Source organism: Balaenoptera borealis (genome assembly GCF_965194805.1).
Source record: "Balaenoptera borealis genome assembly, chromosome: 13".
Classification (NCBI taxonomy): domain Eukaryota; kingdom Metazoa; phylum Chordata; class Mammalia; order Artiodactyla; family Balaenopteridae; genus Balaenoptera; species Balaenoptera borealis.
The window spans coordinates 19,281,355-19,306,615 of record NC_138870.1 but is presented as its reverse complement, the minus strand read 5'-3'; the positions used below and the strand labels follow the sequence as shown (position 1 = coordinate 19,306,615).

General features: G+C 34.9%; 2 protein-coding genes across 2 annotated transcripts in view; one reads left to right on the top strand and one right to left on the bottom strand.

The window, feature by feature from the left end:
• ETNK1 (ethanolamine kinase 1) overlaps nucleotides 1-25,261 on the bottom strand; it is a 71,915-nt gene that overhangs the window by 25,721 nt on the left and 20,933 nt on the right. Inside the window, exons 2-4 of the mRNA XM_082352007.1 lie at nucleotides 19,138-19,397; nucleotides 8,988-9,128; nucleotides 3,694-3,836 (exon numbers count right to left, since the gene is read on the bottom strand). Coding sequence (XP_082208133.1) covers nucleotides 3,694-3,836; nucleotides 8,988-9,128; nucleotides 19,138-19,397 — 544 coding nt within the window. The remainder of the gene's footprint in view (nucleotides 1-3,693; nucleotides 3,837-8,987; nucleotides 9,129-19,137; nucleotides 19,398-25,261) is intronic.
• LOC309609905 (large ribosomal subunit protein P1) lies at nucleotides 4,721-5,260 on the top strand. The gene has a single exon (XM_082352036.1). It carries the CDS (start codon nucleotides 4,861-4,863, stop codon nucleotides 5,203-5,205), a length of 345 nt encoding a protein of 114 aa, XP_082208162.1. The 5' UTR covers nucleotides 4,721-4,860; the 3' UTR covers nucleotides 5,206-5,260.

Genomic DNA, 25,261 nt, shown 5'->3' with positions numbered 1-25,261 from the left:
GCATACCAATGAGTCATAAATCCTTCTGGCTTATACTGATAGTAACCATTTTCACTTTTTCAGAATCAGATACATTTTGTATAATGCATCTCCTATAAACATGATACAGGGGTTGGCAAACAATGTGTTCTCAAGCCAAATCCAGCCCAGTGCCTGTTTCTGTAGACAAAGTTTCATTGGAACACAGCCACACATATTCATTCATCAATTATATGAACAGTATATGGCTGTGTTTGTGCCACAACACAGATCTGAATAGTGGAAACAGAGACTATAACATGGGATGAAAAGTCTAAAGTATGTACTACATAGCCCCTTACAGAAAATGTTTGCCAACTCCTATCATGGTATAATAGCTGCAACTGAGAGCTGCTAAGCACCTAGTCTGGTGCTATTTACATTATATGCATCATCTAAAATCTTTCCAGGAACCATCTGAAGTAGATTTCATCTCCTAAGTTTCAAATAAAGCAAATAAAAGTTCTGGACTATCAACAGTATAAGCACTTCCTAGAAATCTGTTAAACATGCAGAGTCCTAAGTCCATCAATAGAAATTCTTGTTCAGATGGTCTTGGATGGAGCCCAGAAACCTACATTTTTCCCAAGTACCCTAGGTGATTCTGGTGCAGATAGTAAAGGATCAAATATAAACACTTAATGAAGAGATAAAATGACTTGTCTAATACCACCTACTTCCATATGTGATTAAGCAGGGATGTGAACACTAGTGTGCTTGGTTCCAAAATGTATATTCTTTTTGACTTCTCTTTTAAGTTACTTAGGAGTTTGATTACTCTTTTAAGAGTAATATATCTGCTTTTAAGAGTTACTTAGAGATTTTTAATCTAGTTACAACATATAAAAATCTAATTTACTACGTTTGAAAAGTACATGCAGAGACTTCAAGATGATCCAATATAAATTCATGAAGTTTAACTAAAATTTGTACTTCCAAGATATTAAGGGTCTGAAACACACTATAGAGAGATACTGAGCTTGATGATGCAAAGGCTAGTCCCGTGGCTTTCATCTTGTTATTTTTATATATATCATAGGTGGATACAAAATGGTGAAGTCCTGACCTCAAATCACATGAATGATTTAACAAGTGATAACAAATCAAACACATTTGTGAACATAATATATAGCTTAATCATTTATTCTTTGTAGAAACCATTTTAACTTGAAAAGACTTAACACTTGGCTTTTAGATGCTATAACAAAGTAACAAGTTCAGGTAAAGAACTTTGCAGTGCACATTTCTAATTTTCATGATCCTCCTTGATATTGCAATTATAAGTACTAATACTATGCTACAGCTCAAATATATATATTTTCTGCTTATTAAACTTACTAAATTTACATAATTTACCTTTTATAAAGTATGAGGCAGGTTACTTCTCCTTGTAACTAAAGACAAATATGTCATAGTCACATTACTTCAAAACCATTAGCTCCTAATTTGAAACAGAGTAAGATAATAATAAAAAGAACAAGCTTCTTGCCACATGGTCATGAGTTTCAGATTTTACCTGAACAACATTCCAACCATGTTTTCTTAAGGCTTATGTAGCAACTAATCACATAGGAATTGATTTTTTTAATGGATGCCACAAAGTCCAAAGTAGCCCTCCTAACGGACAGTATAAAGCCATTGGTAAGAAAAAAAGAACAGAATATCACCACAACTAACATACAAACATAACCACAAAGACAAGAAGAAACAAATGGTACATAACAGACTTCTATGAAGAAGGGCAAACTCTAAAAACTCTATCAACATATTTACACTTGTTGAACTGTGAGTTTTATTCTTCTGTGTAGGGAAGAAAACTTAGACACAAAAGTATGATTTAGGTAACTCGTAAAGTAAACAATGACAACCTTGAACTCTTAAAGCCAGATGGAAGCATAACTATTTTATTTGAAAATATGAGAACTTTTCATATCACCAATCAGTAGTTTAGATAGGCAACTGGTTAAATAAAAAAGCAAAAATTAATTTTTTTACCTAAGACATAGTAATCTGATTTTTTTGGTCCCTTATGTTTTAGATTATAAACAAGTTTGTTCAGTGAAATGAATATTCAAAAGAAACTTATAAAATAAAAATATGAAAAGTTAAAATTATATTCCAAAGGAAATAACAGATTCTCTTGATTAACTTGCAGTTAAAAATAAAGCTGAGTGTCCACTTCAAATGTAAGATGAAGACCCTCACTTGAAATTCCATTATATAAAATAATGTGTTATTAGATCTTGCACTGAACTTAAAAGCTAATATACATCGCTTTAATGCATAACTAATACTCTAGTCTCACAAATGGCATTGAGATTTGGTTACTAGTATATAATGTAGTACATATATACTATGACAATTATATATAATAAATGGATAGTAATAAATTAAAGGGCACTGTCAAGTACTTAATGTTTTGGGGTACACCTGAAGTTTTCAAAAAACGATTCCACACAGACTTCAAGACATTCAAAATAAAGATGTTAGCTCAGAAAATTTTTTAAAAATAGAATCTCTAATCAGATTAAAGTATCAAATATAAAAGGTACTTAAGTATGTTTTTGAAAATATGTGCTTCAGTCTACCACCCTTGACAGTGTTCTTTGGTTAGTTTTCTTCAAATTAAAGTCAGTTACAAATATTAAAAGCTTTTGCATTAGAACAGTCTCAGCTTACAATCTGATAAGAATGGTCATAAACAGTATTTAACATAATATGACCACTTAATCAGAATTCATTGGCTTCAATATCTTCACAACAGCACACTTTTAATTCAAAATAATCTTCCAAGTATGATACCTATCTTCAAAACTGGTTTCCTACAAAATGCAATAGCTTCAAAGTTTCAAACAGACTTTTTGAATTAATACTAATCTTTCAACCAAAATTGCGTTTTAAAAATGTCAATGTAGTATTGAAGGGCACCTACCATTTTAGCAACCAAACCTCAAACCACTTTATCCAATAATATAATACAACCAAGTGTTTCTTAACTATAAAAACATAGAGAATTTGAATACAGCAAGATAGGAACAATCCCAAAAAACAATTCACCAAAAAGTTCACTGACCATCTCAAAAAATGTTAAAAACAATTTACTAAAGTGTCTTGATTATTACTTTAGTAGATAAAATTTCAGCAACTACAAATAAAATTTCCTCCATCTGTGGCTCTCTCCTTAGCACCAAAATATCTAACAAATCAGTATAATAAACAGGTAATGGGAAACCTGGAGACATATTTGCTTCTAATACTGCTGTCCCCCCCGACACTCAAAAAATTTCTATATTTATAAAACAGTGCAATGTCAGCTGGTTTTTCAATAACCCCCATTACAAGCAGGTGCATTTTCAAACCATGAACTACCAAATATTTACAATTAAATTCATAAACAAAGTAATTTTATCATTTTTCATTTAAAACTCTAACAGAAAAACCAAAAACTGTTTCTAATAAACCAATTCTAAGAAACATATTTTATACAACTATGCAGAGAATATATATTCCTAATTTAGCACAGTTACTGTGACTTTGTAACCAAAAGAAAATGTTGAAGACTGCACACATGTTTTTAACCCTTGCGTTTGAATTAAATTTATTGACACAAAGATCAAAGGATTGTTAAGAACATGAAGAAAAAAACTTTACTCACTGCTAAAGTCAAACACCTACCTTGTTTCTCATTGTAGATTATATTCTTACACAACAGATCATTATGGCAAAGCACAACAGGTGAGCCCAGGTTAGAAAGAATCTTCTTCATCCAAGTCATTTCTTCCTGAAGAATCTGAGAGCTTGGGATATCACTTAGGAACCTTTCAGTTTTTAAAAAAAAAAGAGTTATATCTTATTTATATTAATGGCAACATTTTTTAAAGTTTCATTAAGGAATAAAATCTTCTTTTCTTTTCTTTTTGGTCATATAGAACTTATTTTTTTCCTTCTAGTTTTATTAAGATATAATTGACACACACAGCACTGTGTAAGTTTAAGGTGTACAGCATGATTTGACTTACATACATCATGGAATGATTACTATAATAAGGTTAATGAGCCGCCATCATCTCACAAAGATACAAAATAAAAAGAAAAAAACGACTTTTTTCTTGTAATGAGAACTCATGATTTACTCTCTTAACAACTTTCATATATAATGCACAGCAGTGTTAATTTATCATGTTTTATATTACATCCCTAAGTACTTATTTATTTTGTAACTAGAAGTTTGAACCTTTTGCCTACTTTCATCCAATTCCCCCTTCCCCATACCCCACCTCTGGTAACCACAGATCTGATCTCTTTTTCTCTGAGTTTTGTTTGTTTTTGAAATATAAATGACCTGCAGCACTATGTTACTTCCTGGTGCATGACACAATAATTCTATATTTCTATACATACCAAAGAAAATCTATTTTTAATAAGTTCTTTCCATTTAAATGCACAGACTTCTGAATTAAAACAAGCCAATTATTCTAAAGATTAGAATAAAGAAAAACCATTAAAAAGAACTTAAACATGAATAAAAAGAAACAGAGCAACAGTTAAAATGCAGGGCAGAAAAGTAAAAAATGTATCAGTACAAAATGGGATGAGGGAATAATATATATATCTAACAGCTAACAATTACACTATTCTAAATGTCTTATATTTATCTCCATTTTATAGATGGGGGAAACCAAGACACAAAGAGTTTAATAAAAAGAAGTTTAGCTTTTCCTCAGTTTCCGCTAAGGTGCTCGGTCCTTCCGAGGAAGCTAAGGCCGCGTTGGGGTGAGATCCTCACTTCATCCAGCGACTAGCACCGCGCCCGGCAGACCCTGCCTAGCACTCGTCCGCACCATGGCCTCCGTCTCGGAGCTCGCCTGCATCTACTCAGCCCTCATCCTGCACGACGATGAGGTGACGGTCACGGAGGATAAGATCAATGCCCTCATTAAAGCAGCCGGTGTAAATGTTGAACCTTTCTGGCCAGGCTTGTTTGCAAAGGCTTTGGCCAATGTCAACATCGGGAGCCTCATCTGCAATGTGGGGGCAGGTGGACCTGCCCCAGCAGCTGGTGCTGCACCAGCAGGAGGTCCTGCCCCCTCCACCACTGCTGCCCCAGCTGAGGAGAAGAAAGTGGAAGCAAAGAAAGAAGAATCTGAAGAGTCTGATGATGACATGGGCTTTGGTCTTTTTGACTAAACCTCTTTAGTAGCACGTTCAATAAAAAGCTGAGCTCTTAAAAAAAAAAAAAGAAGTTTAAGTATATTATTTAAAATTACAAAGATAGTCCATTAAAGAACTAAAACATCTATTTCAAGCTTGGAAGGGTGAATATAGTACAAATCAGCTAAAGTCACATTTGAAAGTCAATAGATATTATCTACTATTGATAAATCAACTCATTATTTTATGATAATCATACAATCGTTAATCATATAAAATTATGATACTATCACATGGTAACCACATCATAGAATACTCATCTTTACAGAGAACTGCCTCAGTAGTCAGGCTGGGAAGGGTGAGAGTTGGTACGGCAAGAAGGATTAGTGATCATGGCTTTTTATCCTACACTCTTTTCTGTACTATTTATTGTGCTGTATTTGTAATAATTTGATAAAAATACAATGGAACAAAAATAGGGTGCTACTACTAATTCCTCAATAGCACCATCAGGCTTACAAAATAAGTTCTCTTCATTCTTTCTCTATATCATCTCTCAAATTACCCCTTACATTTCCATTTTATAACACAAAAAGGATTCTGTATCACTGAGTTTACTTTAATGAATTTGCCTATGGAAATAATAGGATTCAAAGGATTATTAACATAATTACAATCATATACAGACAAAAAGGAATGGAAGAAAATATGAAACATATTTTTAATATTTTAACTGTTTTTAATGTTTTAGTTGTATATTTTCTGTTGGGGCAAGGTTCTTTCATTATTTACCACACTGCCTCTCCAGCTTTACCCAAGTATCACTAACCTCAAGCATTTGAAGTAATCTTCTCTGAATAATAATAATAATAATAATTTTTAAAATAGCAGCTAACATTTATTTAGCACTTATATGGCCAAGCACGGTTCTAAGAAATTTGTATATGCCAACTCAATTAATCCTCACAGAACCCCTAAAAGGTAAATATACTACCTTTGTTATTTCTGTTTTATGGAAGAAGAAATAGGTAATCTGTCCAAGGTTACACAGCAGAACTGAGATTTGATCCCAGGCAGTCTGGCTCCAGTCTTGTACTCTTAATCCATACAGCACCATGTATGCCTCTCAACTCTGCACCACTGCCATCTACTTACTTTAAAGTGATTTTTCCCAAAATTTTTCAATAAAATAGCTATTTCAAAAGAGAATTTTTTTTTGTTTTTTATGTTATCACTTTCTGAATGTCCAGTACACCGGACAAACTTCCAGGTGTCTGCCTATCTCAGTTAAAGGGGTATAATATCCCTATCCATTCAAAGTTTGACAAACTACATGTAAATAAAGCACACACAGAGTGAGTCAAACTAATCTTTGAAATAATCAAGCTCAAAAGAATATAGCTATTTTCCACTAATGAATTATAAAAAATTAAAAGAAATGAGAAAAAAAAATCCACAGGTCCTGCTTACCTCCATTGTTCTTAAAACAAAGACTTCCTGAATACAAAAGCTGAAATCTTCATGTACGCTTTAGGTATAAAGACAAAATAAAATTTCCAATTTTGGTACTAGTATTAATCACACTATGTAAAAACACGTTTGGTGTAGTTTCTGAGGCCCGTGCCCCCGAGTATTTCAGAAGGTCCTAGCAGGACTGTGCTCTGGGTGTTTGTCCAGAGCGGCTGAGATGGTGGAGGAGGAGGAGGAGGAGGACTCTGAGCTCACCTGCTCCCACTGGCGCATCAAAATTACAAACACCTACAGAGCTACTTACTCGTGATGAGAAAGACCAGAAGACTGGCACAAAAGATTCTTTAAAGGTATAAAGAAGAAGCCACGGGCTTCCCTGGTGGTGCAGTGGTTGAGAATCTGCCTGCCAATGCAGGGGACACGGGTTCGAGCCCTGGTCTGGGAAGATCTCACATGCCGCGGAGCAGCTGGGCCCGTGAGCCACAATTACCGAGCCTGCGCGTCTGGAGCCTGTGCTCCGCAACAAGAGAGGCCGCGACAGTGAGAGGCCCGCGCACCGCGATGAAGAGTGGCCCCCGCTTGCTGCAACTAGAGAAAGCCCTCGCACAGAAACGAAGACCCAACACAGCCAAAAATAAAAAATAAAAAAATAAATAAAGAAGAAGCCACAAGAAGACGAGCAGAAGGGGCAGAGACGCAGCACAGTCAAGACCCATACCCCTGGGTGGGCGACCCACAAATGGGAGGATAATTACAATTGCAGAGGTTCTCCACCGGAGAGAGGACAAGCCCCACAGCAGGATCCCTAGCCTGGGGACTCCTGCACTGGGAAGACATTTGGCTTTTTAAGGGCACACTTTCAGGAGAACCAGAGGGCTGTGGGAAACAGAGACTCCACTCTTAAAGGGCATATACAAAATCTCACACACTCTGGCATCCAGGTCAGAAGCAGTAATTTGAAAGGAGCCTGAGTCAGACCCACTCGTTGATCTTCAAGAGCCTCCTGGAGAGGCAGGAGGCAAATGGAGCCCACCCTTGACTAAGAGACACTGGCCGCAGCCATTTGGGGGAGCTCATTCTACCAGGAGGACACTCGCCCTGGTAAGTGCCATTTTGGAATCCTCCCTCTAGCTTACTGGCACCAGGACCCAGGCCCGCCCTGGCAGGCCAAGTTTTAGGACCCCTTGGGCCCCTCAGGCAGCATCCAGGGATCTTGCCCCACCCACCAGCAAGCTGACACCAACTTCCAGGACATGCTGGACACCAAAGCCAGCTGTGCCAGGAACCAGCTCTGCCCACTGGGGGTCTAATACCAACTCTGGGGAACCCCAGGGCCCTGCAGCCAGAAACGCTGGGACCTGGCTCCACCCAGCAGCAGACCAGCACTAGGCCCAGGACCCTCTGGGATCTGGGCCCTTTCCATCAGCAGGCCAACACTACATCCGGGACCTCTGGTCCCACAACCTGCCCCCCAGACCCAGTTCTGCCCACCAGAAGGCCAGCACTAGCCCCCTTAACCCTGCTGCACGTTGTACATGAAAGTTAAGAGAGTAAATCCTAAGGGTTCTCATCACAAGGAAAAATAATTTTTTCTACGTCTTTATTTATGATGGATGTTCACTAAACTTACTGCAGTAATCACTTCATAATGCATATAAGTCAAATCGTTATGCTGTACACAAACTTACACAGTGCTGTATGTCAATTATATCTCAATAAAACTGGAAAAAAAAACATGTTTATACACTTTGGATTCTCAATACTGATTTACACATTTTTCTATATAGGAAATGAAATACCTTAGTCACTCTGAACCTGAAGTCCTACAAAAGCTGAGACTCCAGTAAATGAATTTTCAACCTCATGAGACTTAAATAGTCACAGGAAACTAAAACCCAAACTTTTTCACACTCCAATATTACTACACTGTCCCAGTATAGATCTCTAGGCCCCTTCAAAACAGCCTTCCTTTGGACAGAAGGAATTTTTTTAAAAAGGTCTCTATTGTCAACTCACACTACGAAAAATATACCCATTCATAGTAATCTTTATATTATGTTTACTGCCAAATAAACATTCCATATTTGTTTCTTGGTTCACCACTTCCCCACTTTTAGAGGGGATGATTATTTTTCTTCTTTTCTTTTTTTTTTTGAGTCAGCTGTGGGAAGGGAAGGAGATTTCTGTAGTGCCTTCTGAGAGCCAAATGAATTAATGCTTATTTTACTTAAATGCAAAGAGATAAACCAAACCAGATTTTATACACAGAAACCTTACAGTTATCTTTGAAACCCTATATATGAGCAAAGCAATGTAAAACATAATTTAAAATGTAAAAGTAATTTTACCTTTTATTAATGTCTTCATCTGCAAATCCTGTGGGAATGAGAGAGAAATATTTTCCCATCTTTAGCCATAGGTTAGATTTGGGAATCCAGCCATTGTGTGCATGAATAGCATGGATTTTAGCAAGCTGACGTGCTATAAGCCTGTTTAAAAACAAAACAGCATAAAAAAGAAAGTGTTAAGCACCATACAGTTCATATCTACTCATAGGTAAACTAAAATAACTAAGGTGCCTTTATCTTATAACATGATTTATTTTTACCATATATAAGATTCAAACTAATATGGCAAGTCAACCCTCAAAAGGAGAGGCAAACAAATGTTTAAAGCATAAGTAGGAAGAAACACCTAAAATTAATACAGTAATTAAATACTGTGTCCAAAAGGGACTGAGTGTCTGGATATAGGCAGCCTATTTTGATTATAAATGTTTGTGACCAGCAGAACAATACACAACGATAAATGATTTCAAGGCACATATTAGATATTAATCACTGATGCATTTAAATTACACTGAGTCATTTTAATTTTGAGCTTTTGAAGTCACTGAAGTTAAAGGGCAAAAGGGACTAAAGTAAAAAGATAAATGGGCAGATACATAGGTTCTATTAGTTAATTTCTGTAAGTGTGTTGTTAACAACAAACACTCTGAACAAACGTTAGGATTTTATGATGTAGAATCAATACTGATATAACAACAAAATAGTTTGAAGCTGTGTAGTGTATTTGTGTCCACACCATCTTTGTATCTGCAGAACCTAGTACAGCAAATGCTAATGGAGGAATAAGCATACCAAATAGAAATAAGAACTAAATTACCATATAGTCCATAGAATAGTAGGTAGAAACATGACTTAACAATAATCTACAAATAAAAGAACTTAAAACTGGCAAATTTTCAAGATGCTAACAATCTAATGTAACGTTCCTCAAAGTACAATCCTAGGACCTACAACATAGCACCACCTAGGAATTTCTAAGGTTCCACCTCGGATCTACTGAATCATAATCTCTATGGGTAGGCCCCAGCACTGCATTTTAAACAAGATTTCCAGGTGATCCTAATTCACTGTATAATTTGAGAGGCACTGATATAATGCTCCAATTCTGCTTTTGAAGTCACTGAGGTTAAATGGCAAAAGGGACTAAAGTAAAAAGGTAAGTGGGCAGATAAACAGGTTCAGTGAGTTAATTCCTATAACTGTGTTAACAAGTTCTCTGAACAAACATTAGCTTGGCTATGTACTAAAATCAATCTTTGGAAACTTAAAAAAAAAAAAAAGAAAGAAAAAATACAGAGGCCTGGGTATTACCCCGAGAAATTAATTGGTTTGGGGTGCAGCCAGGGCATCAAGACATTTTAAAAGCTTCCCAGATGACTAATACGCAAAAACCACTTAACTAAGTACACAGGGAATCTAGCATTGTAGTAATCCTTCACCAATCTGTGATTAAATAACACAGTTTTATTATATTTTTATACTACAGTGAATATTCTCATCTATCTAGTTTTTAATAAGAGTCCTGACTTTCCTTTGGAGAAACTTCCATCCCCCTCACTTTTTCACGTGGTTCACTCAGAGCTCATCTCAATCCTAACTCCCTATCCCACCGGCACCACTAACTTTAGGAGTGAAGAGATGACACAGACTTGCCCAGAGCATTCCACCCTTCAGGCCAGAATGATTGGTTCAGGGCATATTACCCAAACTAGGCCAAAATGATTTGATCCCAAGACTTTGGTTGAAGCTACTGACTTTGGTTGAGGCGATCAGAAAAGAAGGGACACACTCCCCACACTGCAAATTGATTAGATAAGCCTGTAACTGCTAAGAATCATAATTGTCACTCCTTAGAAAAGTCTGCCAGAAAAAAAAAGGTAACTCACAACAAAACAGACAGTGATATTCCTAATGGCACTATTAGAGCCCCTGGATCTACCCATGCTTGAACTTAGTATTCTCAGATACATGAATCAACAAATTCTTCCTTCTTTGAGTCAGTTTGAATTTTCAAATTATTATTCTCAATAAGTCCTAATGCATCTCAGAAGTGTTTAGGCATTACTGCAAGTGAGTTTCAGTTCTACTACAAGAAATATTTGATGTTTTGTTTGAAAGAACACAGCATTAAAGAACCAATAGATTGACTAATATTCTTCATCTTTCAGTTTGGATGACTGTAATTCAGCTGACCACATCTCGTTTGATGTTTGATGATCTGAAAAACATTTCACAGTAGGGGAAAATGCTCAATGCCTGTAAGGAGCAGAAAACTGTTATTGGTCTGACAGTACTTGATGCAATGAAAAGAGGTCTATAGGACATAGCCCTTGCAAATCTTTGATACCCAAAGCTGTAACTGAATTAGCTGTTACCCTACTGATTCTCTCATGTACTCAGGTACAGAAATTGGTGAGTTTCTCTTGTCTTCAGAGTACCACTGGATTTTATTACTGAATTTAAAATAAGTGATAAAATATTTGTAATGCTGTTCTTTAACCCACCTAAATTTTTAAAGAGAAACCTGCTTATATTGTTATTCTGAAGCTTAAAGTTTACATGTAGCTCACATTCAGCAAGCTCCTCAGCCTAAAACTGCTGCCAAGTGCAGTGTCTGATGCATTCAATATTTTCTCCTTGTTTTCTACTCTGGAAAATAAGTATGATGAGGTTTCACTGTAAGTGAGTAAAATTTGCTTTCGGCCTTTATTTTGATGATTAAGTTAGGATTCTATGGATGCTGAAGTTATGTGAAAGGAGAGACATAGATATCATATCTGAGAATATCTTTCGCCTTTAAGGCATTGCATTCTTGTCTAAAGTGGAAAATTTGGCTGATTTGAGAATAAAATATAACTGAGTATGCAACCATGTGAAGAATAAATCTTATTTTTTGGGGAAAAAAGAATCCTAATGCATTACCAAAATATTAAAATCTTTTTAGGTATGTGTGTTTTGGTCCATACCTCTCAAATTACCAAATAAACATTTTTATATAAATTAAATAATTATTGCTTAAATGATCTTCCCCAAGACCATATACTCTACAAGAATATAGGAAAAAAAATCTATTTTTATATCAATCTCTCATACAGTATTTGCATAAAAAGCTAGGCCCAAATGAACATGTACTACTTTAAGCATCAGGAACCTTCATGAAAAAACCAAGTGATAATAAAATCAAAACAAAGGAGAGTACAAATATACACATATATACACGCAAACACACATATACATACATAGATGTATGTGTGTGTGTGTGACACATATATATTTGAAGCCAGTAAAAACTGGTTTTAAAACTTCAAGGAGGGGAATTGGGACAAAAGGCCTGAAGAAAGGTAATCCATGTTACATAAAACTCAAGGGGCAATCTATATCAACAGAACATTATGACCTAGAAATGTTTACTCAACAAATGAGACCAGTGATTCAGAAGAAGGGTCACATATTAGAACAGGTATTTAACACCAAAAAATTTTATTTGCTGTTTTAAAAATAAATAATAATGTCTATTTTTTATAGTTTTACCCCAGAGTTTGTATGAGACCCTGATTTGCAAAACACAAAATGTAGTCTCAGAAGTTGTCCAAATATAAGTTATTTAGCTAGGAGTGACTGGAATGACAATTCTAAGGCAAATACTTCAAAATGGCCACAACTCCAAGGGGTTCTTACACGTTAATGGAATCTGTTGAACATGAATAGCTGCTACAAGAAAAAGCACCTACTAATTTTGATTCTCTTCACTTTTCTGGCAGAAAGGTGGCTAACTGGAGCTGAGCCAGGATTTGAACTGATGATGTGATGCAAAGGCCAAGGCCTTTCCACTGTAATGTACTGCAGTAACACTGCCCAGAATTAGTTGGGTTTTCTTCTGACTTTGCCCTTGTATTTTAAGTCTAAACTGAAGCAAATCATTTCATTTCTCTAAGTCTCAGATTTCTTACAAGGAAAATCAAATTACTGGCGTAATCTTAAAGCTCTCCTTCAAATCTAACATGATATGCCCCTGAATACCAGAAAAAAATTTACATAAACATTTACTCAATTTAGAGATTTAAGTTCAACAATGACAACAGGAATTTCACATTCATATTCATATACAAAGATCCTGTAGACTAACTTCCCATTTCATACCAATTTCCTACTAGGTATAATAGAAATGTTAAATATACATAAACTATGGAGTGAAAGGCAAATTTTCCAAATCTGATTTTGATTTTTATCAAAATTATCAAATATTTTCTCCTTTGAACAAATTTCTGAAATTACAAGTGAAGTTATAAAAATTATTTTATATGCAATTTTAAAAACATTTCTGCATAACGTGATATATACCTACTCAAATGGAAAACAAACTAAAATATTAACAACCACCATACAATAGCAAAATTAGTATTTGTAAAAAAACTATAACAAAACTTAAGAGCTAATGATTAATATCTTCTAAAGTAAATTATAGATATATTTACCTTATCTACAGGCGCACTGTTAAAATAGAATTCGATTATATAAGGGACAAAGTTAATGTTAAATGATAACATCATGCTTACTATTATGTAAGCATGATGTTATCATTTAACATTAACTTTGTCCCTTATATAATAATAGGTAAAAATATATTCAGAATAGTGTTTAAAATATTTTGTAGCATTTTCCTATATAATTAAAAAAAATAGCAGCAAATAATAATAGTATAGTTGAGATTGCTTTATCAATACTACTGATAAATACTATCACTAAGTTATCATACAAGGGGCAAAGACCATCCCTTATTCTTCTATCCTAGCATTCAGCACTAAGAGGAGGTACTTAACAGATATTTGATGAATAAGAATCATCATCTTGGCAACAGACTCAGGATACATTTAGAAACTTACCATAGGATTCTACCACTATTAGAGTTTTTCTCTGGTGGATTAAAATTTATCCTGGATTTTTAAAAATCTCATATAATAAGAACTGTGCCAAAATTAATGCCTAGCTATAGAAAAACAAAATGACCATCCATTTGAAATACTGCCTGTTCTTTAACAAGACACATCTTGTATAAGCCTTTTTTGCAAAATCTAGGATTCAAGTCAATTTTTACAGGTCTCAGAACTACCAGTGTATCTTTTCTGTAGCAAAATTAACAAGGAAAGGAAGAAAATCTATTATACAAATATCCTCGTGGAAATAACAAGTATAGTTCAATTGCAAGCATAGCAGCTACATACTTAAAAACTAGGCTTTGCTAAGAGATTTTAAAAATTAAATAAGTCCTACTTACAAGTTCCATACTCATCTAAACTTTTTGATAAACTGGTGTTGAACAAAATACGCAATTTGTGAAGGATGGCTTTGTTAGGAAAATTTATGGTTTTTACTAGTAAATGAATTCACCGAAGTTGCAGAACACAAAACCAACACATAAAATACATTGCAGTTCTACATCATCAATGAGCAATCCAAAAAGGAAATTAAGAAAACAATTCCACTTACAATAGCAACAAAAAGAATAAAATACTTAGAAATAAACTTAACCAATGAGGTAAAAGATTTCTATACTTAAAACTACAAAATGTTGCTGAAAAAAATTAAATACAGAAATAAATGGAAAGACATCTCATGTTTGTGGACTGGAAGACTTAACATTGCTAAGGTGTCAATACTACCCAAAGTGATCTTTAAATTCAATACAATCCCTATCAAAATCCCAATAGCATTTTTTGCATAAACAGAAAAAACTCCACCCTAAAATTCAAATGTAATTTTAAGGAAACCCAGATAGCTAAAACAAGCTGGAGAAAAAAGAATAAAGTTGGAGGTCTCACACTTCCTGATTTCAAAACTTATTACAAAGCTACAGTTATCAAAACAGAGTGGCACTGGCATAGCCTCAGACATACAGACCAATGGAATAGACAGCTCCAAAATAAACCCTCCAATTTATGATCAAATGATTTTCAATAAGGATGCCAAAACCATTCAATGGCAAAGGACAGTCTTTTCAACAGCTGGTGCTGGAAAAACAGGATATCCACATGTAAAAGAAAGACGTTCCTTAATCCTTTCCTTAAATCATACATAAAAATTAACTCAAAGTGGATCAAAAATCTAAATGTAAGAGCTAAAACTATAATACCCTTAGAAGAAAACATAGGAGAAAAGCTTCATGACACAGAACTTGGTAACAATTTCTTGGATATGACACCAATAGCACAGACAATAAAAGAAAAAACATAAACTGGACTACATACATCAAAATTTAGAACTGTGCATCAACAGACAAAATCAACAGAGTGAAAAGGCAACCCATGGAATTAAGTATTTGTAAGTCATATATGTGATAAGGAGTTAATATCCAGAATACATAAAGTACTCTTACATCTAGACAACAACAAAAAAATCCCATTAGAAAATTGGAAGAGGACTTGAATTGACATTTCCCCCAAGAAGATACACAAATGGTCAAGAAGCATAAGAAAAGATGCTAAACGTGACTAATCATTAGGGAAATAGAAATCAAACCCACAATGAGATACCACCTCCTTGCAATTAGGATGGCTACTATCAAAAAAACAAAATAATAAGTGTTGGCAAGGACTTGGAGAAACTGGAACCCTTGTGCATTGTTTGTGAGAATGTAAATTGGTGCAGCCACTATGGGAAACAGTAAGGCAGTTCCTAAAAATATTAAAAATAGAATGACCATATGATCCAGCAATTCCACTTCTGATTATATACCCAAAAGAACTGAAAACAGGGTCTCAAAAAGATATTTGCACACCCATGTTCATAACAGCATTATTCACAATAGTAAAAAAGTATCAACAGAAGTAACCCAAATGTCCATCCATGGATTAATGAGTAAACAAAATATGGCCTACATATACAATGGAATATTACTCAGCCTTAAAAAGGAAGGAAATTCTGACACACGCTACAACGTGGATGAACCCTGAAGACATTATGCTAAGTGAAATAAGCCAGTCACAAAAAGACAAAAAAGTACGATTCCACTTACATAAGGTACCTAGAGCAGTCAAATTCATGCAGACAGAAAGTAAGATGGTTGTCAAGGCTGGGGGTAGGGGAGAATGGGAAGTTGTTTAATGGATACAAAATTTTAGTTTTGCAAGACGAAAAGAACTGTGGAGACTGGTTGCACAACAATGTGAATGTACTTAACACTATGGAACTGTATACTTAAAAAATGATTAAGATGGTAAATTTTGTTATGTGTATTTTATCACAATTAAAAATAAAAAATGTTAACTAAATTATTTAAATGGTCATAAGAGGGCTTCCCTGGTGGCTCAGTGGTTGAGAGTCTGCCTGCCAATGCAGGGGGCACGAGTTCAAGCCCTGGTCTGGGAAGATCCCACATGCCGCGGAGCAACTGGGCCCGTGAGCCACAACTACTGAGCCTGCGCGTCTGGAGCCTGTGCTCCGCAACAAGAGAGGCCGCGATAGTGAGAGGCCCACGCACCGCGATGAAGAGTGGCCCCTGCTTGCCACAACTAGAGAAAGCCCTCACACAGAAACGAAGACCCAACACAGCCATAAATAAATAAATAAATAAATAAAAATTTTTAAAAATAAAAATAAAAAAAATAAAATAAATGGTCATAAGAAAGAATACAGTTCTTAAAAAGACTTGATTAGAGCAATTCAATTGTTTTCTATTAGTAAATTTTATATACAACAGAGAAAAAACTAGGTAATAAAAAATTAAAATTTCTGATTTTCCCTATCATAGAGTGGTCCTTCTTCCTAGTCTTAATAAGATAAGGTTTTACTGCACTAACATCAAGGCAAATGCACTTTAAATTCCATACTCAATAAAGCCAAATGTTTGAAAATCTCAAGGCTGCAGAGAATCTCCTCAAACACCCACTAATACTCACTAATTGCTCCTCTCTTGGAAGCTTTTAAAAAATTATAATAACAGGCATTTTTTTGAAACTGGAAAAAAAAAATCCCTAATCCTACCATCCCAACAGAATTTATTTCTTTTTTACAAGCTCCCTTTGAGTTTTCACATAAGCAAATTATTTCCTGACTGTAGCCACAGTTCAACTAGTAAGCTGATTTTTTTCCTTAGTCCTGCATCAGACATCTTGCATGTTTTAGACAATATTCAATAGTAACATAACACTTATTTGTGCTGATGTACCTTAGTTATATCTAAATATGAGTTGTTATGATGCAATCAAGCATATGCCTTTCTTTTATGACTTACTATATAATGCCCCATTGATTTCCGAAAGAGAACATTACCAATTTTACTTGCAACTCACAGTGTACCAGTTCCACTACAATACCCTCAGCACTGGAAGTTGGTGTTTTTTAGTTATGCTTCTTGATAAGTGAGCAATAATTCATTTTAAATTGCATTTCTCCCATTATGTCTGTTGCTGAGTGGCTTTAATTATACTTCAGCCAGTATTCCCAGCAAGAGGCAAGTTTTAGAGAAATACTTGATGAGAAAATTCCTAAACACCTTAATTTGAATTAAGAAAAAAATATTTAAAGGTCTCTGCAATACTTGATTGCTACACAAAAGTTCAAATAAAAAAGATCATTGGGCTTCCCTGGTGACGCAGTGGTTGAGAGTCTGCCTGCCAATGCAGGGGACACGGGTTCGAGCCCTGATCTGGGAAGATCCCACATGCCGCGGAGCAACTGGGCCCGTGAGCCACAACTACTGAGCCTGCGCGTCTGGAGCCTGTGCTCTGCAACAGGAGAGGCCGCAACAGTGAGAGGCCTGCGCACCGCGATGAAGAGTGGCCCCCGCCTGCCACAACTAGAGAAAGCGCTCGCACAGAAACGAAGACCCAACACAGCCAAAAAAAAAGATCATGATAAACTTCCATAAGTTGAATTACTAGTTAAGCATTAGCCTGATGCTATTCGTCTTTACTTATCGTCTCCCTCAGACTCCTCCATGCTCTGCCTCATCCTTTAAAGTCCAATTCAAATGTTACCTCAGTTAAACACTGCCTTATTTCCCAACTATACCACAGTAAATTATTTGTACTTTTTTTGAAAATCTTTTCTGTTCCTCTGTGTATACTATTTAGCTTATTTTTTCCCCAAGGTTATTGTCTGTCACAGACTGTAAATTACTAGTAGAGCAGCTGACTGAACCATTTTTCCTCCCCTAGACTACATTAAACATAAATATATTCCAATGCCTTTTATATTCAAAGTAGATACTCTCTATTATAATCATAATACAGGCAAGTAGCTACGTCTGAAGAAGCCAAAGCAAGAGAATACTGTGGACTTTGATCTATGGCTCAAGACCCTTTCAGGAAGTTTGTGAGGTTAAAACTATTTATGAACTATTTTCATAAAGTATTATTTACCTTTTTCACTCTCATTTTCTAACAAGTGCACAGTACAGTTTTGAGAAGCTACATGAAGTGGTGTGATGATGTCATCATGTTGACCGACAGCTAAAAGAACGTGCGCTTGATAATCTTTCATTCTAAAAACTTTGTCTAACTTCTAACATAGTAAACACTGATAAATATAATTCACATAAACAAAAGTTCTTTGGGTCCTCAATAACCTTTTAAGAGTTGTAAAAGGGTCTTGAGACCGAAATGTTTGAGAACTTTTGATTTAAACTATCAATGAACTTGCTGTTTTCAAATCAAGCCCAAAAGAAAATTTTAGCAATTTTAGAAAAATGATCGAGCATATGCAAGACGTTATTCTTACAGAAAACATAATACTTTGAATTAAATAATTTTTAAGTTTAAAGAGTAACAAAGACGTGCTAACAGAATTAAGACTCATAGTAAGCAAGAACTCTGAAACTATGAGCAGCTGGGTAACGAAGCTTAGTAATAAGAAATGTGTAATGCTTTGATTCAAGCACTACTTAAAAAAATTGAGAAGCCTTGACCTTCTCCGACAGGCTAATCCAAAACCTCTCACAGTCCTTTCTTTTGCAAAGAGTTAACTATGAGAATTCAGAAAAAAGGAATGTTTTTTCTTTAGCAAAAATAAAACAAAACCCGAACAAAAGAAAGTTTCTAAACTAACCAAATAGTTGCCTAAAGAAAGAAAAGGCAGTTTTAAAAAACATTTCCTTGTGCACTTAATACTCTTATTTTTCAAAAGGACAAATTATTTAGGAAAAGAAATGTACCTGAAAATGGCAGGGTTGCAGACATGCTTTGGATCCAATGCTTCTCCCTGTATAAATTCATAGCACAGTCCATTATTGAAGGTACAGTAGAGTTGTGGTGCACAGCCGTGAGCCTGCAACACTCGGAAACTCTTCACTTCCTCATCTCGATCGACTAACAACTCAGTCTTATTGCCATAAATTCGCACCAGGACTACGTCCTCCATTGTATTACCCACATAACAGCCAATAAGTTTGTTTGTGATTCCATCTGTGAAAAGCTGCCCAAAAAAAAAGAAAAAATGGGGGAAAAACAATTATTTACTTTTAAGGAAGGAATAGGAGATAACTTGAAAATCATTAAATACTAATTGAAAGAAAATATCTACTTAATATAACTTTTGAATACAATTTTGCCTAACATGTCTATAATTTTAATTCTAGATTTAAACAAAACGGAATACCACTGTTTACTATGTTGTGTTATACAATACACACATTCTCTCTCTCCTATATCTAATAGATTGGAAAGTCTCTGAAGACAGGGAAAGTGGCTCTCTTGCTAGCATAGTATATGATATAAAAGTTTTTAATAATGTTCATAAGTTTAAATATACAAATATAATATACCATAATTTATATTATGGTAAATTTCCAATTTATAAAAAACTCAACTTTAAATGTTTTTTCCAAAGATTACTTAACATAATATGCATTAAAAATTGTTTTAAGTATTCGGGTTATAATAATTTAAACTTGAATGCTACAGCTAAAAAAAAAAAGAAGCACAACCTTAATTAGAGGAAGAAAGATTTCTCAGGTATTTTCTAAAAGGGAGTTTGGGGACTCTTCAAGAGTTTTAAGTGCTTAAAGTCCTTTTTAAGATTTGAGTACAGTGGTATATTAAAAAGTAAACAGATGATAAACAATATTAGTTCTCTAAGTCTATTCAAAATTGCAGCTTTCATTTTCCTCTACACTAATTTGACACTAAAACTAACTTTCTACTTATCCAATTATAACTCAGAGCTTTTGGAGGCTCTCAGTGGAATAAAGGGATAAAAGTTAAAAGTGAAAGTAAGCGTTAAGGACATTTTTCCAAAGACAACTGGGAAAGAACAGGAATAATGGACAAAGAATAAGTTTTAAATGTATACACATTTAACTAATGCCTGAGAAAGAAGGTAAACGTTTCTGTTTTGATAAGATTGTTGTAATGATAAATGACATCTGAAAAGGCTTTAGATCTTAAGCTGAAATTTGAAAGAAAGTATTTATGTATCCTTATTCACCTAATGCAGATAAATTTTATGAGCTAATGTGAAAAGATTTATTTTGAATATCTATGTTTTTTGGATATGCAGAGACATACAAACTTTGCTTTCCACCTAGATTTCAAAAAGATGGTATGTAGGGAGACACTGACAAGAAGCATATGCCCTTAAACTAAACTCCAATCATCATTTTATTAAAATCTATGTTGAAAGCATGTTGTTTCCTATTAAAATGCCATAACAACTCACACATATTATTTTGTAACTCCTCCAGATGTCACGTAGAGATGAAGTATTTCAATTATTGTAATAAAGTTTGAGAAACATTCTGAAATGCTTGTAATGAAAGACATTCTACACTGCTCAAAAGCCAGGAGTGAAATCTGTTTTCTACATCCTCCTAACAAATAGTAAGGACTTAATACTTAAACACTAGCTTGTCTTCTTGATCTAGCTTATAACAAATTCATTCTTTCACTCTTGCCTATAATAATAAATTTCCTTAATTGTGCATGCTATTTTGAACATTTATGTGTACATGCAGAAACATACATATAAAGACATATGCACTTAAAAAGGCTAGAAATGGATAACATTACTGGATAAGATTATTGAATACTATATAGACGTTTATAAGTATAACATAGAGTCACAACTCCAATGACACTAACCCTAACATACTGTTGCACAAAACAGCCACATATTTGCAATGAAATGATAGTCACAATAAACCCCTGGAGCAAAAAAATAAATATATGAATAACTTCATTTACAAAAGTAGTTTATGTATAAATAAGGATAAAAATATCTGCAAAGATATCCAATAAAATATTAGGTAGTTTAAATCTTGTCTCCTGTTTTCTTATTTCTAAGTAGTTTAAACTTTTCTCGTTTGGCTTATATATGTTTTCTCACTTTTTTTTTCTTTTCCTGTAATCAATCTAGTTTACATGTGAAAAAATTAAAATAGTGAGAAAAACGAAAGGGGCTAGTAACTGACCTGGCACGTACAGCAAGGCCTGGAGATTCTGTCGAACATAAGCAATTTCATAGAACAGCAATATCAGATGAGGCCACTCTGTGACCATAATGCATCAAGACAAAAACAAAGTCACTCTGTAATCATGTCTGAACAAAGACAAAACTATGCATTTTTTCCAAACCACAAAAATGACCAAACACTCCCCTATTCTGGCTAATGTGAGGGACTGCCGTTCCTTTTCCAGGAACAGCTTTGGTCCTGCTTCGTTCCTCCAGTCCTCTAGGTAAGATACCCACACAGTCATAGACTTGCCCCACTTCCTTCCTGACAACACCCAAATCCAGAGGAAAGCCTTGCTTCCTTGAACCCTCTCCCAAATTCAAATCTTATACGAAGTCCTTTCTAACACCCACATACTCAGAGACCAACCATTCCCCATGGAATAAGTCTTCCTTAAGGAAGGAGTAATAAACCCAATTTCTTTGGCTTATCCTAATGATCTCTTGGAGATTTCTGACTTTAAAGATGTATGGATAATGCTTTTTGCTCTTGGATGGTTCCCACCTCATATATAAAGCAACAATTAATTCAAGGTGCTTCAGCCTTCTGAAACACACATTTAAAAATATACTAGGTATATGCTAGGTATGTGTACTATACTAGATATATACTAGAAATATAAAATTCCACCTCAACGGAGGGGGGACAAAACTACTACAAATCTCATGGAGCTCCTTTTTACAGGGTTTATCCTGCACTGTTTGTCAAGTATTTAAGATAGTACCAGTTCAGAGGATGAGCTACAGAGCAAGACTGCTTGACTGTAAATTCTAGCTGAGTGACTTTAGGCAAGTCACTTACCTGTATGTGCTTCATTCATCTCATGTTTAATATCAGCACATTAGAATCTGCTTTATAGGTTTTTATGAAAATTAATTACTTAATATACATAAAAGCACTTAAAACAGTTCCTGACACAAACTAAGCTCTTATCAAATATGTAGATAACTAGATATTTAAATTTGAACACAAGACAGCAAAATAATTCATGATGAGATCATAAAAGTTAATAATTAAGACAACAGCTATGTTATAGATTAGCACTAGACTCTATGCTGCTGCACTGGTACCACCTAGCAAATCTTGAAAGCAAGACCCAAAGATTCAAACTATTACCAAAGAACTACAAAAACTATCGACTGCCTAACAAGGTAAAATTCACAATGTCTAATATCCAATTAAAGATTATTCAGCATGGGGAAATCCCTGGCGGTCCAGCGGTTAGGACTCTGCGCTCTCACTGCCAAGGGCGCAGTTTCAATCCCTGGTTGGGGAACTAAGATCTCACAAGCTGGGTGAGGCGGCCAAAAAGAAAAAGATTATCAGGCATGCAAAAAGGGCAGAAAAATACAACCCACAATGGGGGGTGAGAGGGGGGTCAATTAATTGAAACCAACCAGAACTGACACAGATGTTAGAATTAGCAGATGTTAAAACTGTATTCCAAAAAAAAAGTGTGTTGTATTCTTACAACAAAAAATTAAGCAGAGTCATTGAAGACATAAAAGAGACCCAAATCAAACTTCTCAAGATGTCTGAAGGGAAAACACACTTAGATGGGATTTAACACTAGGTTAGGTAGTGGAAAAAACAATTTCGCAAACTTGAAGACATAGGAATAGAAACTATGCAAAACAAAATACAGAGGAAAAAAAGAATTATCAGAGAGAGAGAGAAGAGCATCCATTAGCTGAGAGATTACATTTAAAATTTGAGTCCTCAAAGAAAGGAAAAAAAGAGAACAGAAACATTTTTAAAGAAATGACAGTCAAAAGTTTTCCAAATTTGATGAAAACCTATCAACTCAAGATCCAAGAAGCTAAACAAGCCCAAGCCAAAGAAACATGAAGAAAACTACACCAAGGCACCTCATAATAAAACTGCTTAAAACCAGAGATAAATCATTTAATGGTACCAATTCATTTTAATCTTCCATTCACTCAGGCATATTTCAGAGTCACCTTGACCCCTCCCTCTCCATCCCCCACACAAAATGTTTTCTTCCTAGGTAATTCTTAAATCCACTCCTGTTTCTCCATCCCCTTGTCAATCTCCTATTTGCAGTATTTTAATAACCTCATTGGTCTCTCTTATGCCAGTTTAACCACCTTCCCACCCTCCAAAAAAATTCACTCACCAACTGCCACCAAAATAATCCATCTAAAATACAAACATGAACATGATGACTGGCAATCTTCAACTGACTCCACACTGTTTAGAGGATAAAGTTTAAGTTCCTTAGGGCGTACAAGTTCCACAATACCTCCCAAGTTATCTAGTGATCTACCTGACAAATTCACCCTTCTTTTTCTTGACCTCACTAACTTCTAACTTCCTTCAAAATTCCAACACAGGAGTTATATCCTCCAGGAGACAATTCCTAAACTCAGATAAGACATAAATACTTCTCAGTGCTTGCGAGTGCCCTATATATAGCATTACTAAAATGCACTGTAGGGACCTCCCTGGCGGTCCAGTGGTTAAGACTCCACAGTCCTAATGCAGGGGGCATGGGTTTGATCCCTGGTCAGGAAACTAAGATCCCACGTGTCACACAGCACGGCCAAAAAAAAAGTACTGTAATGTATTATATTTGCCACTCCATATTTACTGTGAGTTCCTCTGAGATTTGGAACACACGGAAAGAAGAAAATATAAAGGTGAAAAACAGGAATATAAAAGATGAGTCAAAGAGGAAAAAAAAGTATGATAGTACAGTGAAAAACTCAACCATATAAGTAGTTACATTAAATGTGAAAGAACTAAATAATCCAATTAAAAAACTAAGTATGAAAAAGAGAACTATATACTACTTTTTACAAGAGACACGTAAAAGAAAGCTGATGTAGCTACACCATATCAGACAAAATAGATCCTAATGATACATTCCAAGAGATAAAAAGGGATGTTTTATAATTATGAAAGGATTGAGCCACCAAGAACATACAAGAATTCTAAATTGAGTGCATGCAATAACATAACTTCAAAATACATATAGCAAAAACTGACATACTACACAAATTCCACGATAATTGTCTGAAACTTGAGCATATCTCTAAGAGCTGATTTTTTAAAAACAGGGAAAAATCATTACATATACAAGAGAGCTAAGCAATAGAATTAAAAATCCAACTTAACTGACATACACAGAACACTGTACCCAACAAGAGAATATGCATCTTTTTCAAGTATATATAAAACATTACCAAAATTGACTATAGGCTTGATTATAAAGCAAGCCTCAATAAATATCAAAGGATTAAAATCATTCAGAGTATCTTCTCAAGCTACATTGAATATGAACTAGACATCAATAACACACCACACATACACGTATACACACCTCAAATAAAATGGTTAAGATAGTAAATTTTAGGTTGTTTTTTTTTTACCACAATAAAGAAAAAATAACTTAATATTCTCCCACTTATTTGAAGTGAAGCAATGCACATCTAAATAATCCACTGGATGAAGAAAAAACTACAATAACTAGAAAGCATTAGAAAGCATTCTAAACTGAACGATAATAAAGTCATATTAAAACCTGTGGGTGCTTACAGGGACATGTAAATACAAATATTAAAAATAAAAAAGGCAGAAAATTAGTGATCTAAGCTTCTAGCTCAAGAAGCTAGAAAAATAACAGCCAATTAACCTTCGATTAAAAAAAAAGAATTAGGAAGAAAACAAAAGGGCAAAGTTATCAATAAAACAGAAAAACTCAACAGTCAAAAACTGTTCTTCAGGGCTTCCCTGGCAGTCCAGTGGTTAAGACTCTGCACTTCCAATGCGGGGGTGCGGGTTCGATCCCTGGTGGGGAAACTAAGAT